We start from the raw sequence: 13683 nt of genomic DNA on the forward strand, positions 1-13683 counted from the left end.
GGTCTGTTTAGAAGAGGAACACTGGACAATGAAAATTTTAAAAAAATAAAGTTAGTCTGGTCTATTAAGAGCTTGAGTAGATTTGGCTCCCTACGGTTCTGCTGCAGTTGCTTTTGTCAGTGTCAAAAAGATCACTTAAAACCAGTTTATTTTCTGTGACCAAAGGCAGGAACTTTGGCCATCTGCAAGCACAGGGGAAATCAGGGCTGACTTTTGCTGTCCTGTCCTGTTGTCTGCTTTTTGCAACTTGCTTTGTCTTGTTTCATTTTTACTTCAAGTGTAAGTTCTTCATAGTTTTTTCTTGGTAAAGGAGAAACAGAGAATCTTTGTGCTTTTTGTGAGGCAGCGACATGGAATATCCTGATGGGAGTGAAGTGGTGATGTCAGCCACTAAGCAAATTTCCATGGGGTGAGGTAAAGAATAGTGGGAATTTTCAAAGAACAAGTCTTACTTATTTCCCCACTAATACTATAATTAAAAAAATAAAACACCACCACACACACCTGAAACAAACAAAATCAAAACAAACACACAGAAGAGGAGTAAAGCTATTGTGAATTTTGTGGCCTTTCGGTGGCAGTGATTTATTGTAATAAAAGAGACAGTTTCTTCCTTTTTTAAATTTATTTTTTCCTAGCGTATCTTGTTCTGTGTCAACTGTTCAGAATCTGAGTTTATTTTGCCTCGGGGAAGTAGACATAGTGGGTCTCCCATAATTTCAGTAGCATGCTGTTCTTGACATATAATGAATGACTGTGTGGTTGTAGAGCAATGTCATAACTGGATGAAATAATTCAGAACTTAACAAAAAAATTTATTTGCAGGTTGCAAAGACAGTTGCGCAAAGACTTAATACGGATCCAATGTTATTACAGTTTTTCAAGTCCCAAGGGTAAGATGAATTTCCTTAGTGTTTTGTGTCTAAACTATTCTTTAAAATACTTCTCTCAAGTACTTAGCCCAAATGCAGATAAGTAGCAGTTACTTCAGAGCTGTTTTCAGGTTGTTAACTAATTCTTTGCCAGTAAAATGTTGTTGTTGTGGTATGCACAGCAAGTTGCATAGGCAATTTGAAGTATTGCAGTGGCTGGTTCTAGAGCCTCAAAGAATTGCACCTTTTAGAAGAGTTCTAGTAAGTGTCATTGAAAAAAAGACCCATTTCAAAGAGTCATTGTTTAAATTTCTAAAACAATTAATTACTTAAAAGCCTCACTGCATGGGGCAAATTGTTAAGCAAGTGCTGTTTCAGTGAGTGCACGTTTCTAGAATGGAGGAAAGCAGAAACAAGTGCACATAAAAGCAGGATTTTTGCTGATGTTATGGGTTTAAATGCAGGAGTTGCTTCACTGATTTTTTTTTTTGCCCTTGCTCCTACAAAGTCTGCATATGGTTAATGGAGATGATCAAACAAGTTCACAACGACTAAAAGGGACATTTCTGCTTAAAGTGGTGTTCTCAGGCACAGTTGTGTGAAACTGGATTTGAATCTGTGTAAAACTATAGCAAACCAGCATATTAGTAGTTCTATGTATGTATACGCTGCAGGAATAATGCACACACCAATTACATCATCTTTTTTGTATTCATGCAAATGTAGATTGCTCTTTATTAACCTGTAGGTATCTCCCCTCATCATCAGTGAGACACTGGTGATTTGAGCAGCTCTTTGTAGCTCACAGTGCTGCGGTCACTGGAATTCGCTGTGTCATGGGGCTCCACCAATTAACCTTTCCCAGTCCCAAGCCTGTGCTGCTGTACTAGTAGTTTGAGAGGAACGCAGGTCTGCCAGCCTGCAGCACCGGAGGGGAGCTGGAAACACCCGGGAGGGTAGACATGCACAGTAAATGGTGTTTCTGTTGCCATACGCTCACCTGAAGCACTGAACATACTGCTGTGCTGGCGATTGTGTGAAACTGGAAGGCAGGGGTAGAAATGGACTCGGTACTCTGATTTACTGAGCAGCACTTCTAAAGAGGTATTTATGTTTTTCTTTTTCCTTCTGTAGTTATAGGGATGGCCCTGGTAATCCTCTTAGACATAATTATGAAGGTACTTTAAGAGATCTCCTGCAGTTCTTCAAGCCTAGGCAACCCAAAAAACTTTACTATCAACAGGTAAGAGTCTTTTGTTTTCATTGGTGCAAATTTAAAAAGAAAACCTGCCTTGTACAAAGTATGCCTAAAGTGTTTTTCTCTTCTTCCTTAAGCTCAAAATGAAAATAACTGATTTTGAAAACAGAAGAAGTTTTAAATGCATATGGCTAAATAGCCAGTTTAGGGAAGAGGTGAGTAAGGCTGACTCTTATACATTTGCTGTCATTTGTGTCAAAGCTGGTATGTCACATTCTCTGTTGGCCCTGAATAACACAACATTAGAACAAAGTTGTACTTGGGGAGGGGGAAGAAGAAGAAAAGTGTATTAGTTCTTAAAGATTCTGAAGATAACATGGGTGTTCACTTTAGTAATTTTTATCTTTTAAAAATGAATTTTGGATGAAGAGCAGAAACCAGTGCATTCTGTGCCTTAATATGGTTACTTTTCACGTTTTCTAACCCTTTTGTTTTTCAATTTCCATAGGAAATAACAGTATATCCAGATAAGCATGGGTGTGTGCGGGACCTGTTAGAAGAATGTAAAAAAGTTGTAGAACTCTCTGAAAAAGGTTCAGGGAAATTAAGGTAAACCTGGAAGATTTTGATTTCTTTTAAGCGATCATGTGGATTTTGTGCAGAAAAGTATCCTTAGAACTTAAAATACTGTGGAAATCATTATTATCAAATGAAGTCTGATACGATGTCAAAAATAAAAAGCCTCCACGTTCATGTTGTTAAGAGAGTTATTATTGACTACGAATATAAATTTTATATAATTATTTATTTTGAATTTCATGAATTATATCCTTGAAGGTACATAAACTTCATCTGTTGCATTTGTTAACTCACAATTTGATAATTGTTTCCAATTCAAGCATTTCATGCTATTCACTTCTCACGAGCTAGAAGTGAGGTCATATTAAGAGAGTTTAAAAAAGAATTCAATTTAAAGACCTTTGTTATGTAATTGCATGTTCTGGCACCCCTTTTTTTTACCATAAGCCATAATTAATTTAACCTCTTGTAACTTTACAGCTTAATTTTTACTAAAATTGAACTTGAAGTTTTACAAGTACAGCAGTAGCATCTGTTTACATCCTGACTACACTAATCACAGAATCATAGAATGTCAGGGGTTGGAAGGGACCTCGAAAGCTCATCCAGTCCAATCCCCCTGCCCGAGCAGGAACACCCAGATGAGGTTACACAGGAAGGTGTCCAGGCGGGTTTTGGATGTCTCCAGAGTAGGAGACTCCGCAACCCCCCTGGGCAGCCTGTTCCAGTGTTCTGTCACCCTTACTGAGAGTTCCTTCCCAAATTTAAGTGGAACCTCTTGTGTTCCAGTTTGCACCCATTGCCTCTTGTCGTATCATTGGTTGTCACCGAGAAGAGCCTGGCTCCATCCTCCTGACACTCACCCTTTATATATCTGTAAACATTAATGAGGTCACCCCTCGGTCTCCTCTTCTCCAAGCTAGAGAGACCCAGCTCCCTCAGCCTTTCCTCACACAGGAGATGCTCCACTCCCTTAATCGTCTTTGTTGTTCCATGCTGGACTCTCTCCAGCAGTTCCCTGTCTTTGTGGAACTGAGGGGCCCAGAACTGGACACAATACTCCAGATGTGGTCTCACCAGGGCAAAGTAGAGGGGGAGGAGAACCTCTCTGACCTACTGACCACCCCCCTTCTAATTCACTCCAGGTACCATTGGCCTTCCTGCCCACAAGTGCCCAGTGCTGGCTCATGGTCATCCTGCTGTCCACCAGGACCCCCAGGTCCCTTTCCCCTGCACTGCTCTCTAATAGGTCATTCCCCAGCCTATACTGGAACCTGGGGTTGTTCCTACCCAGATTCAAGACTCTACACTTGCCCTTGTTATATTTCATTCAATTTTTCTTTGCCCAACTCTCCAGCCTGTCCAGGTCTCTGGATGGCAGCACAGCCTCCAGTGTCAGCCACTCCTCCCAGCCTGGTGTCATCAGCAGACTTGCTGATAGTAAACTCTGTTCCCTCATCCAAATCTTTGATGAATATATTGAATAATACTGGCCCCAGTACTGACCCCTGAGGCACTGCACTAGATCCAGGCCTCCAACTAAACTCTGCCCCATTGACCACGACTCTCTGCCTTCTTCCCTTCAGCTAGTTCGCAGGTTTAAGAAAGAAATGTTGCACTGGTCTGTTTGGGTTTGTTTGTTTACCTTATTTTTTTTTAATGCTTTTCCTGTTTGTTTGTTTGTTTAAGGCTGCTAGAAATTGTAAGTTACAAAATAATTGGTGTCCATCAGGAAGATGAGCTGTTAGAGTGCTTGTCACCTGCAACAAGTCGAACGTTTCGAATAGAGGTATGTATTACTTCCTTTAAGAAGCTTTAAAAATTGACTTTGAGAGAAAAAGTCTCTCAAGGGGTAATTCTCCTTTTCTGGGTTCCAGTTTTCAAATACTGTGATACTTGCAGCAAGCTAGGTTACATGGTAATATGTATGTATTTTAAAGACAATACTTCTAAAATGTTTCCTTTGTTCCATCTGCTTCCCTATCATTATTTCATTCTTTAATTTTTTATGTATGTTTATTTTAACAATACATGGAGATTTGGCAAGGGCTTGTCCATAGGACATTTGCTGCCTTCGTAACAATACCAAGGCTTATTTGAGGACTCATGGTATAAATGTTTATGCTTAGAACTCACTTTCATACTCTAAACTGAAGTATTCTTTAAGACTTTGTTTCCTTTTCTGTTAACTTTGAGCTTCTTGAGCCAAACTTTGATACTTACATTGATTTCTCTAAACATTTCATCATTCAAATCTGTTAACTTGCCTCAAAGATGAGAAATATTTTTTAAAAATTTCCAATGTAAACTGTAATGAAGAGACAAGAGGTCTCTGATATTGCTCTCGGCTGCTACAGCTGGTGGAAGATTTCGCATCAAAAAAGCCATTTGGGGACGCCAGGAAGGTATTCAGTGGGTAGCGAAGCTGAAATGCTGTCATGCCGGGGTGAATGGCCCTTGTGAAAAGACTCTGTCAAACAACATGGTGGTTCTGTTTTTAAATAGACTTATTTTACAACAGTAAGAGTGCATCAACTATGCTTTTAGTTACTTAGTAAGTCACTTTATGGCGAAGTTTTAGCTGATTGCGGTAATAATTTTATGTCTTCATCTAGGAAATTCCTCTGGACCAGGTAGATATAGATAAAGAAAATGAGATGCTAATCACAGTGGCACATTTCCACAAAGAGGTTTTTGGGACATTTGGAATTCCATTCTTGCTGAGGATACACCAGGTAAAGCACTATGCATCCTTTTTTCTCCCCCTGGGTTTATATTAATGATGTTTTCTTAAAGTACTGTCAAAGAAATTGATTAATATAAAAATTGTATGGGAACATATTGCCTCTCTATAAAAGGTTCTGCCTTTTTATGGTTAAATCATTTACCACCTCTGCTCTCTTTTGCATATACAGATGGTTTAGTGTTTCAGTGACCCTGTGCAATATAGATACATTCTAGAGAAAGTAGGCATTCAGCATCAGCCAAGGACTTGAAATACTGCCAAAGCAATAGCACCCCCTCCCTCACCACCACCCCGACCCACAGAACCACCCCCAGCAAATGCCGAATCCTCTTTCTGATACCACCTCAGCAATTGCCACGCAAACCTGCTGGCAGAAGTGGCTCAGCCGTGGTCGCTTGGTTTCTTGCTGAGACACGATTGTGAAAATGAGTTTGCTTTCTTCAACATTTTCTAAGATGACTTTGCATTTCATAACTTGTGTTATTTTGTAAATAACTGAGAAATTAAGGCAACGTATTTTAAGTGAAGCCTGAAGCAGGAAATATTAACAGCATCTCTTTTTTCCTATTTTTTTTAACATTAAAAATCTTGTTGCAATTATCAGGGTGAACACTTCAGAGAAGTTATGAAGCGGATTCAGACAATGCTGGATATACAAGAAAAAGAATTTGAAAAGGTACATAGCTCATAACCACCCGCAAGTTATGCTGTGCAATTAGACTTGAAGGCTTTACTTCAGTGCAATATCTTACCTGATTTTATTTCCTTTTCATAGTTTAAATTTGCAATTGTAATGATGGGCCGACACCAATATCTCAATGAAGATGAGTATGAAGTGAACTTGAAAGATTTTGAGCCCCAACCTGGTGAGTTTTTAGACAACATGACTCTTCTTTTGACCTCATGAAGCTTCTCTGGCAGTTGTAACAATGTGATTATCCCTAACTCGGAATGCAGAAACAGATTGTTCTGTGTACATGAAATAAATCATGTGCAGTAACTAAGCAAGTATTTACAGACACTTGTGTGCACATTTAACAGTGCTAAGTGTGTATGTTAGTCTGACAACAGGTATTTTATAGCACGAAAATAGCTGAATCTGTTTCCTTGTGATTTAAAAGTTTACATTTGAGTGACCAAATGCATCGAATATCAGTATAACATACTTTACAGAAGAGAGTCAGAACACCAGCTGCATGTTATCTGTATTGCCCCTTTGCTCCCTAGTACGTTTGATTTTTCACATTGTTATTGGTGTATGTGCTGGTGTTATTCCTAAAAAAAATATAATATTAAGGTGCATTCTCATAAGTTTCTTATTTCAAGTGTGCTGCAAAGAGATACTTGAATTCTCAAATTCGTTGAAGACTCTTTTGTTCGTTCTTGATATCTTCAATGAATCTGATGAATCTAATAAGAATATTACATTTGAATAGGATGCTGTTTAGATTTGCTTTTCATGAGAGGCGACTCCTCAAGCTACAAATGCAGCTCTGTTCTGAATTTGCCCATGGATGGCCTACCAGCTTGTTTACTTGACTGGTGTTTAAAGCTCGATTCTCTGAGGAATGCACACGTAGGAGAAACCAGGCCAATCCTTCAGCAGTTCCACCACAGTCATCTTTTGAGAGTTTCAGCTGGGAATGGCACCTTTCAATCTGCCACCGGGGCTCTGTTGAAAGCCTTGAATTCACTGGGGTTTTTTCCCCTGGCTTAGCTCAGTGTTCCTTTTTGTGAGCTGCGCTGTCTGCTGGAAGTGAGATTGAGGACAGCTTGCTCTCTGCAGTTGTATTTTTCTGACAATTATGAGCTCTGGTTTTTTGTTGGCAGGTTGTGCTAGGGCCAAACATGCTCTGATTTTTTCAAGCTGTGTTCTGGATTTGTGTACCAGTTGTAAAGAAATCCTGTAACTGTCCATTTATTTGAAAACCCACAGAGAGACCAATACCATTAATGAGTACTTTTGGGAACATAGCAAAAAGTCCTCTCATTTTGGTGTGTTACACAGCCAAGTTTATGGTTCATGGCTGTGAACATCAGGGGACTTGCCAAAATGTTGGATGTCTGCATCTGCACCGGTCATCCCCAAGCAGAGCAGTGGTCACTGAAGGGGCTTTTTTTGTTCCGCACTAATTGTGAGTGTTCTCTGGGTGACAGACTCGGAGGTGGACATTCCTCCATGGACAGATAAACTTTCCCTTGTGTGCTCAGAGAAGGCAGAGTCCTGATTTTATTCCATGAGTCATCGTTTTGGGAGTGGGAAGGGAAAGGTAATAGTCTGAAACAAACTGTCAGAATTTCTGAGTAAAGCAGAGCCAGTATTGCCAAAGTGATGTTAAGACTAAACAGGTAACTAGGTCAAAAGTATAGAACCTGGCAGAAATTGAAAAAGGGAGAACTTGAACTGTTTGTAGAAGTTATAGAGAATGTGAGAGTAAAGGGGTTTAATCTCAGAGTTCACAGGACATTGCCCCTTTGATATAAATCACTTTGATAGATTCATCCCCTCCTGAAATTCTTCTATGAGGTGATAACACGATGCTTCAGCGCCTTCTTATTATCTAAATAGTATTTCAAGGTGTAGGGCCTGTGTGTTTCTAGAGTACCAGATTTTACCACACACTGGACTGTTTGAACAGGAGCTTCAGCATTCTCTAATTTGGCCGACATGGCTGATGTCAAAAGTGTCCCTCTGCTTTTGCAGAGAGGCACTCGAGCAATGTGCTGGCGCTAACACTGTGGGTCTTCAGTTCTTTCCTTAATAGACATTCAAGTGATCGCAGCCAGATTGGCAGTTCTCGTTTATATTTGACATTGACCATTCCATCACACACAAAGACAAATAGTTTTGACTGAAGAAAACATCCAAAAATGCAGATGCAGGCAACCAAAAAGGTCAAGTGTTTTATGCTTTAGTGGTTGCAGTCGATGGCTTTGAATGTAGGAGTGTCTGTTTCTCGCTGGCGGCCTATTTACTTTCTGCCTTTATCATTTCACTTCAAAGAACACTTGATGCTCTGCACTGAGGACATCTTAAAAGAGAATTTGCAAGAAGCATGCGGACTGTGGTTTTTCCTGAAAAGTAGTGGTAGATAAAACCATATTAGGTTGAACAGAAAAAAATATCTGTATGTTTTCTTTACAATCTGAGTATGGCTAAATTTGTTTCTCAGAAAATAGAGGTCAGTTACATGATTTCTTAATTAACTGATTATTTGCATTTTACATGTATTTGACAAATATTCCCACTTAAACCAGGTGATAAGAATAACTTAATACAGCAGAGGAAGCTTATGGCAAATCCTGTAGGTTGTCAGATGGTGAATGCCTCCCTGTTTCAGATGGGCTCAGCGGCTCTGGTGAAAGCTGATACTCCAGTGCTCCTGTGGCCATAAATTGTGACAGTAGTTCTCTTGCTTTAGCGCACACTTCACTGCTGTGAACTCTGTAAGTGACTGAAGAGGAGAAAAACCAGCTGCCCCATCCAGAAACAGCTGTAAAATAAATTACTGGAAGGGAAGGAGCGGTCAAGGCAGCCTGGGCTGGCTGTGGGCTGCAGGACCGTTCTCTTCCACAGCCGCTGATTCCCAGCAAATGCTGAACAGGGCCCACAGGTGCAGGTCGCTTAAAGGAATCTTTCCAATTTTGTCTTAAAACCTCATTATTTCTTTTTCTCTTTTCTTTTCTAGGCAACATGTCTCATCCAAGGCCGTGGCTAGGGCTTGACCATTTCAATAAAGCCCCAAAGAGAAGTCGCTACACTTACCTTGAAAAAGCTATTAAAATCCATAACTGACTTACTTAACCAGATCGTCAAGGCGAGCGACAAAACTAAGTGTGTGTGTGCACCTTTTTAACAACTGTAGAACTTTGGTACACGTGCACTATATCTGAAGTCTTCAGCAAGAGGATTTGCTGCTGATGTTAATTTTATTTTGTTGAGGCTGTTCAGTTTGGCTTCTCTGTATCTATTGACTGCCCTTTTTGAGCAAAATGAAGGTGTTTTTATAAAGCTTGGATGCCAATGAGAGTTATTTTATGGTAAACGTAATGCAAGGCAATTGTCAGCATAATGAGGGAAGAGTTTAGTAGAACAGTTGACATTGGCAAACTATTTGTCTGTAGTACGTTTATAGATGGCATAAGCTGGCTGGCTGCCCTTCCCACCATCACTGCAGCTAGTAAGTCTTATGTTTAGACTCACATCAGATTTATTTCCTTCAGTTATACTTTAATGACATTTTTGTGCATTTGTAAATGCAAAAAAACCTCACATCATCAATAAATAGCAATCTCTACTTCATTGTGTACATTGTTGGCACTTATTCGGGATTTTTGTCTCCTCCAGCTGCATAGAATCTTTTTTAATAAATTAGTTTTCGTTTAATTTAGTCACTACTTTGCATCCCGTTTTGCCGAGTGGATGCCCCGAGTCCTAAAATGAGATATTTGGGTATTTTTATTAAATTTTCAACCATTGATAAATACTGTTGTGATTTATTATGCCATCTTCTGGCAAACAGAATGACACTCGAAAGTTGGCAAAAGCAAGTGAAAGGATTATAAATATCGTTAATTTAGTTAACATGGGAAGAGATGGGGAAAACACAGGAAATAGCCTTTTAGCACAGAGGGCATGCTCACTAGTGTTTAGTAAGCTGTTGACTTTGTATAAAAAAGGAAGAAAAAAAAAGAAAAAAAAAAAGAAGAAAAAAAGAAAAAATGAAATTGTATATTTAAAGAATGAACATGTACAATTTAACACTTGGAGGTTAATTTTGTTGGGTGAGTCTGCAAGTGAATTTCACTGATGTTGATATTCATTGTGTGTAGTTTTATTTCAGTCCCCAAACCGCTTCCTTTTATTTTGGAGCTAATGCCAGCCGCGTGTCTAGTTTTGAGTGCAGTAAAGATAGAATCAGCAATTCACACTTAATTTTACATTCTTTTCCAGTATTTTATTTTGTTTCTGTAGCCGCAGTGTACAACAACTCTTCCTGTATATTGCCTTTTTTTGCTGGAAAATGTTGTATGTTGAATAAAATTTTCTATAAAATTTTTCTTCGGTGAGTGATGACGTGGACGTTAAAGAAGATTTCTCCCCTCCTTGGAAACACAGTTTTGCGAAATGTTTTCATTTGTGAAAGTTTTGCTACAGGTGGAGGCTTTTTTTTAAGTGTTGAGAATTGCATAACCCTCAGATTGGTTGGAAAATTTGTGGGGTTTTCTATTCAATTGGTTTGGGGTTTGGAGGGTTGTTTTGGTTTGGGGTTTTTTGTTTGGTTGGTTGTTCTTTTTACGTCCTAGCTCGTCACATTTGAGCTTAACGAATAAAAGGTTTTCCAGGAAGGAGCCATGTACAATTAAGTTGTCGTTGTGGTGGACTTGGCTCTGCCTGTATGAAATTTTGTGGTCCAGATTCTCAAGTCTAATGTTATAAATGGTGCAAAGTGAAATCTGGAGTCTCTAAAGGTAAGCGCTCTCAACAGGGGAATAGATTCTCACTCTCATGTGTTCATAAAAAAACAGAAAGTGCTCAGGAGCTTCCCAGACCCATCAGTAAACACGTAGCAGGGGTTGTGTACGCGTGACAGCCTTTACGCTTCTGTCTGAGGTGGATTTTGGTGATCACTTAAAACGGCAGCAACTATTTTAAAATTGAATTTTAAGATCTATTCTGTTCCTTTAGGTTTAGTATTAATCACTCAAGTCTTAGGTATGTTTGCATTTCTTTTCAATTTATATCTTGCAGTGCTTTTAACTGGCTCTTACTTCCAGTCAAGGCAAACTAGTTGTTTAGGTGTGTTTTGGTTTGTTTGGTTATTTGGTTTTGTTTTGTTTTCATCTGAGTGCACAGGTTACAGGTAGAGGGAAGTGCTTAAATGACATACCCTAAGTGGATAAAGTTTTTCTTCTATTTGTATTTGCATCCAACGTGTCAGAATTACACCACCATCCACGTGGTGCTTTTACCAGCACTTGGTTTGTCTCTACAGGCTTTCAATAAATGTCAGGGATTGTACTCAAAATGTTTCTGTAAAATCGGAGGCTCTGCTCAGCAGTAGTAAGCCCTGAGTATATTTTGTGAACTTAATGTTGTGGGAGACTGATCCAAAACTGAGCTTGTATCTGAACGCCACTGTCTTCACATTAATTTATGGGATGTTGGCAGCTTGTAGGGAGTATCTTAAGAAATCACTGTACTTCCTATTTCAGAAGAAAATACTGCTAACAAAGTAAATTTGGGATGACTTTTGAGTTTTAGATTACTAGTCTTTACATGCTTCAGTATTTGTGTATTCCAACACTAGTTTTGAAAGGACGATACTTTAAAGCATTCTGTGTGCATTATTTTCAATAACTGAAGTTTTTAATGGAATTTTTTCGGAGGGCAGAAGTAACTTGATATTCAAATGGGGAAACACACCTATGAAGAGGACAATAGGAGGTGTTCTCAGGTGTGGTATCATTTAGTTCATTCTAAAAATTTACAAGAATATGGTCTTCAGAACTACTGCGCTTTCCATTCCTTATTCTGATTTTTGGAATTATCTGGATAATAATGAATTATTAAGTTAATGATAGTGTAAGTGTTCATCAATAAGGATGTAATGTCACGGTGTGCAGGATCAGAGCAACATGATCTGAATTCTCCCTACAAAAACTGCAAGTGTTGTTCCTGTAGCTTCACCTAGTGCCTTTTATCCTAAAGGAGCCCAAAGCGTTCTGTGAAATCCAGGCAAGTCACACCAGAGGAATTGTTGCCGACTAGAGATTGCCAGCCAACAACACCACCATTTGCAGCAGAAGGCTCGGTGACACCGGGACACGAGTGCTGCGGCAGGACACTATGGAAGGAACGGGGCTGTGCCCGAGCGCAGGAGGTGCAGAGCAGATCTACCCGGGGGCTGGCACCCCACAGCACCCCCTGGCACCCCAAGGCGCCCCCCAGCACCCCCCCACAGCCTGGACCAGCCACAGGCTCTGCGCCGGCTGCAGGCCCAGGGCTCAGCTACGCCGTTTTTGCTATTTAAACATCCTTTGTGAGAAATAATTTTCTGTAGCAACTGTGTATGTAGTGTAAATAAAGCGGGCGAGGATAAACACTGCCTAGGTGTCTTTTGTTCATTTTAGGAAAGATTGGGAGCAAAAGCTAGTGGGCTGCTCAGAAGTCAGGGTGATTTGGGTTAGATCAAAGAGAGAAATTTTGCAGAACTCAGCCAAACTGTGTGAAGAAGGACATTGATCGTGCAGGGAGAGCTGGACCAGAAGGTAAATCCTGACTTCTGTATAATTTCCAGGTTTTCAACTCTTCGTTTTTTCTCAGAGGAGCTGAACGAGCATTTGGATTTTGAGGCGAAGAGCATCAGTGTTGGGTGTGAGCGGTGTGCTGTCAGTGCTGGCTTTTAACCTGCCTGGTCTTTAGGGTCAAAAAAAGGGGAAAATACTCAAGTGTGATATGCCTGAATCTCGCTTCTAAGTTGTGCTCAACTTCTGTCCCAGGTGACATTGAAATTAGCTGTGTACCAAGCAGGGCAGGAAATGGTATTTGTGAACCACGAGGCTGTAACTGGAAGCCTTTATTTTTTATTAAATGCTTGCGTGAACTATTGTGCCTCCAAATATTGGTGTAAAAATGTTCTAACTACTTCTGTTAAATGTCTTCTGCATGTCTTAAATTATATATGATTTCTTTGTTAGGTATACATTCATGTGTTTTTGCTTGTGCACCTTTCCTCCTACATGTTATCCGGCTTGATGTGTTATTCACCACTACTTCATAGCTTGCTCTTTCACAACCAGATTTTAAAATGGAGAAAAACGGTAACATTTGTTTTTAAAAATGTGTGAAACGCTGCAGAGCTTGTTGAGCTGACGCCTGCTTGGCTGCTTGTGTATTGAACCACTGTGATGTTATTTCCCATCAGGTTGAAGTCTGATGGTGGGTCAGTGACCCTAGTCCCTAGTGACGGCTGCTGTGGGACCTTTGCTGGGTGGAGGGTGCCCGGAGATGGTGGCTCTGGGCTTCACGTAGGGCCATGGAGTCAGTGTGTAGAGATCACGTCACCCAGGAAATAGCACCACCACGCCTGTGTCTAAATGAATAAAATATAAAACCAATTCCAACAGGTAAGGGTCAGTTTGTTTCCAGGTGACGTGCTTTTGGCACCCCCTGTGCTCGGGTGCTGGGGACGGTCGGTGGTTTGTCACAGGACATCCCTCTGGCACCCAGTCCCATTTCAGGCTCCGTGGAGGTGTGTGGAACAGTCTGAAGGGTTTGTGTTTGG

At 40.2% G+C, this 13683-nt stretch overlaps 1 protein-coding gene across 1 annotated transcript in view; it reads left to right on the forward strand.

Moving 5' to 3' along the window:
* The window catches only part of USP7 (ubiquitin specific peptidase 7), a 70607-nt gene extending 58108 nt beyond the window's left edge, over positions 1–12499 (forward strand). The window contains exons 23-31 of the mRNA XM_080353793.1: positions 826–893; positions 2007–2115; positions 2208–2285; positions 2579–2679; positions 4339–4438; positions 5265–5384; positions 6000–6071; positions 6171–6261; positions 9085–12499. Coding sequence (XP_080209919.1) covers positions 826–893; positions 2007–2115; positions 2208–2285; positions 2579–2679; positions 4339–4438; positions 5265–5384; positions 6000–6071; positions 6171–6261; positions 9085–9191 — 846 coding nt within the window. The 3' untranslated portion in view covers positions 9192–12499. The remainder of the gene's footprint in view (positions 1–825; positions 894–2006; positions 2116–2207; positions 2286–2578; positions 2680–4338; positions 4439–5264; positions 5385–5999; positions 6072–6170; positions 6262–9084) is intronic.
* The last annotated feature ends 1184 nt before the right edge of the window (positions 12500–13683 follow it).

The sequence above is a fragment of the Nesoenas mayeri genome, assembly GCF_963082525.1.
Source record: "Nesoenas mayeri genome assembly, chromosome: 15".
Taxonomy (NCBI): domain Eukaryota; kingdom Metazoa; phylum Chordata; class Aves; order Columbiformes; family Columbidae; genus Nesoenas; species Nesoenas mayeri.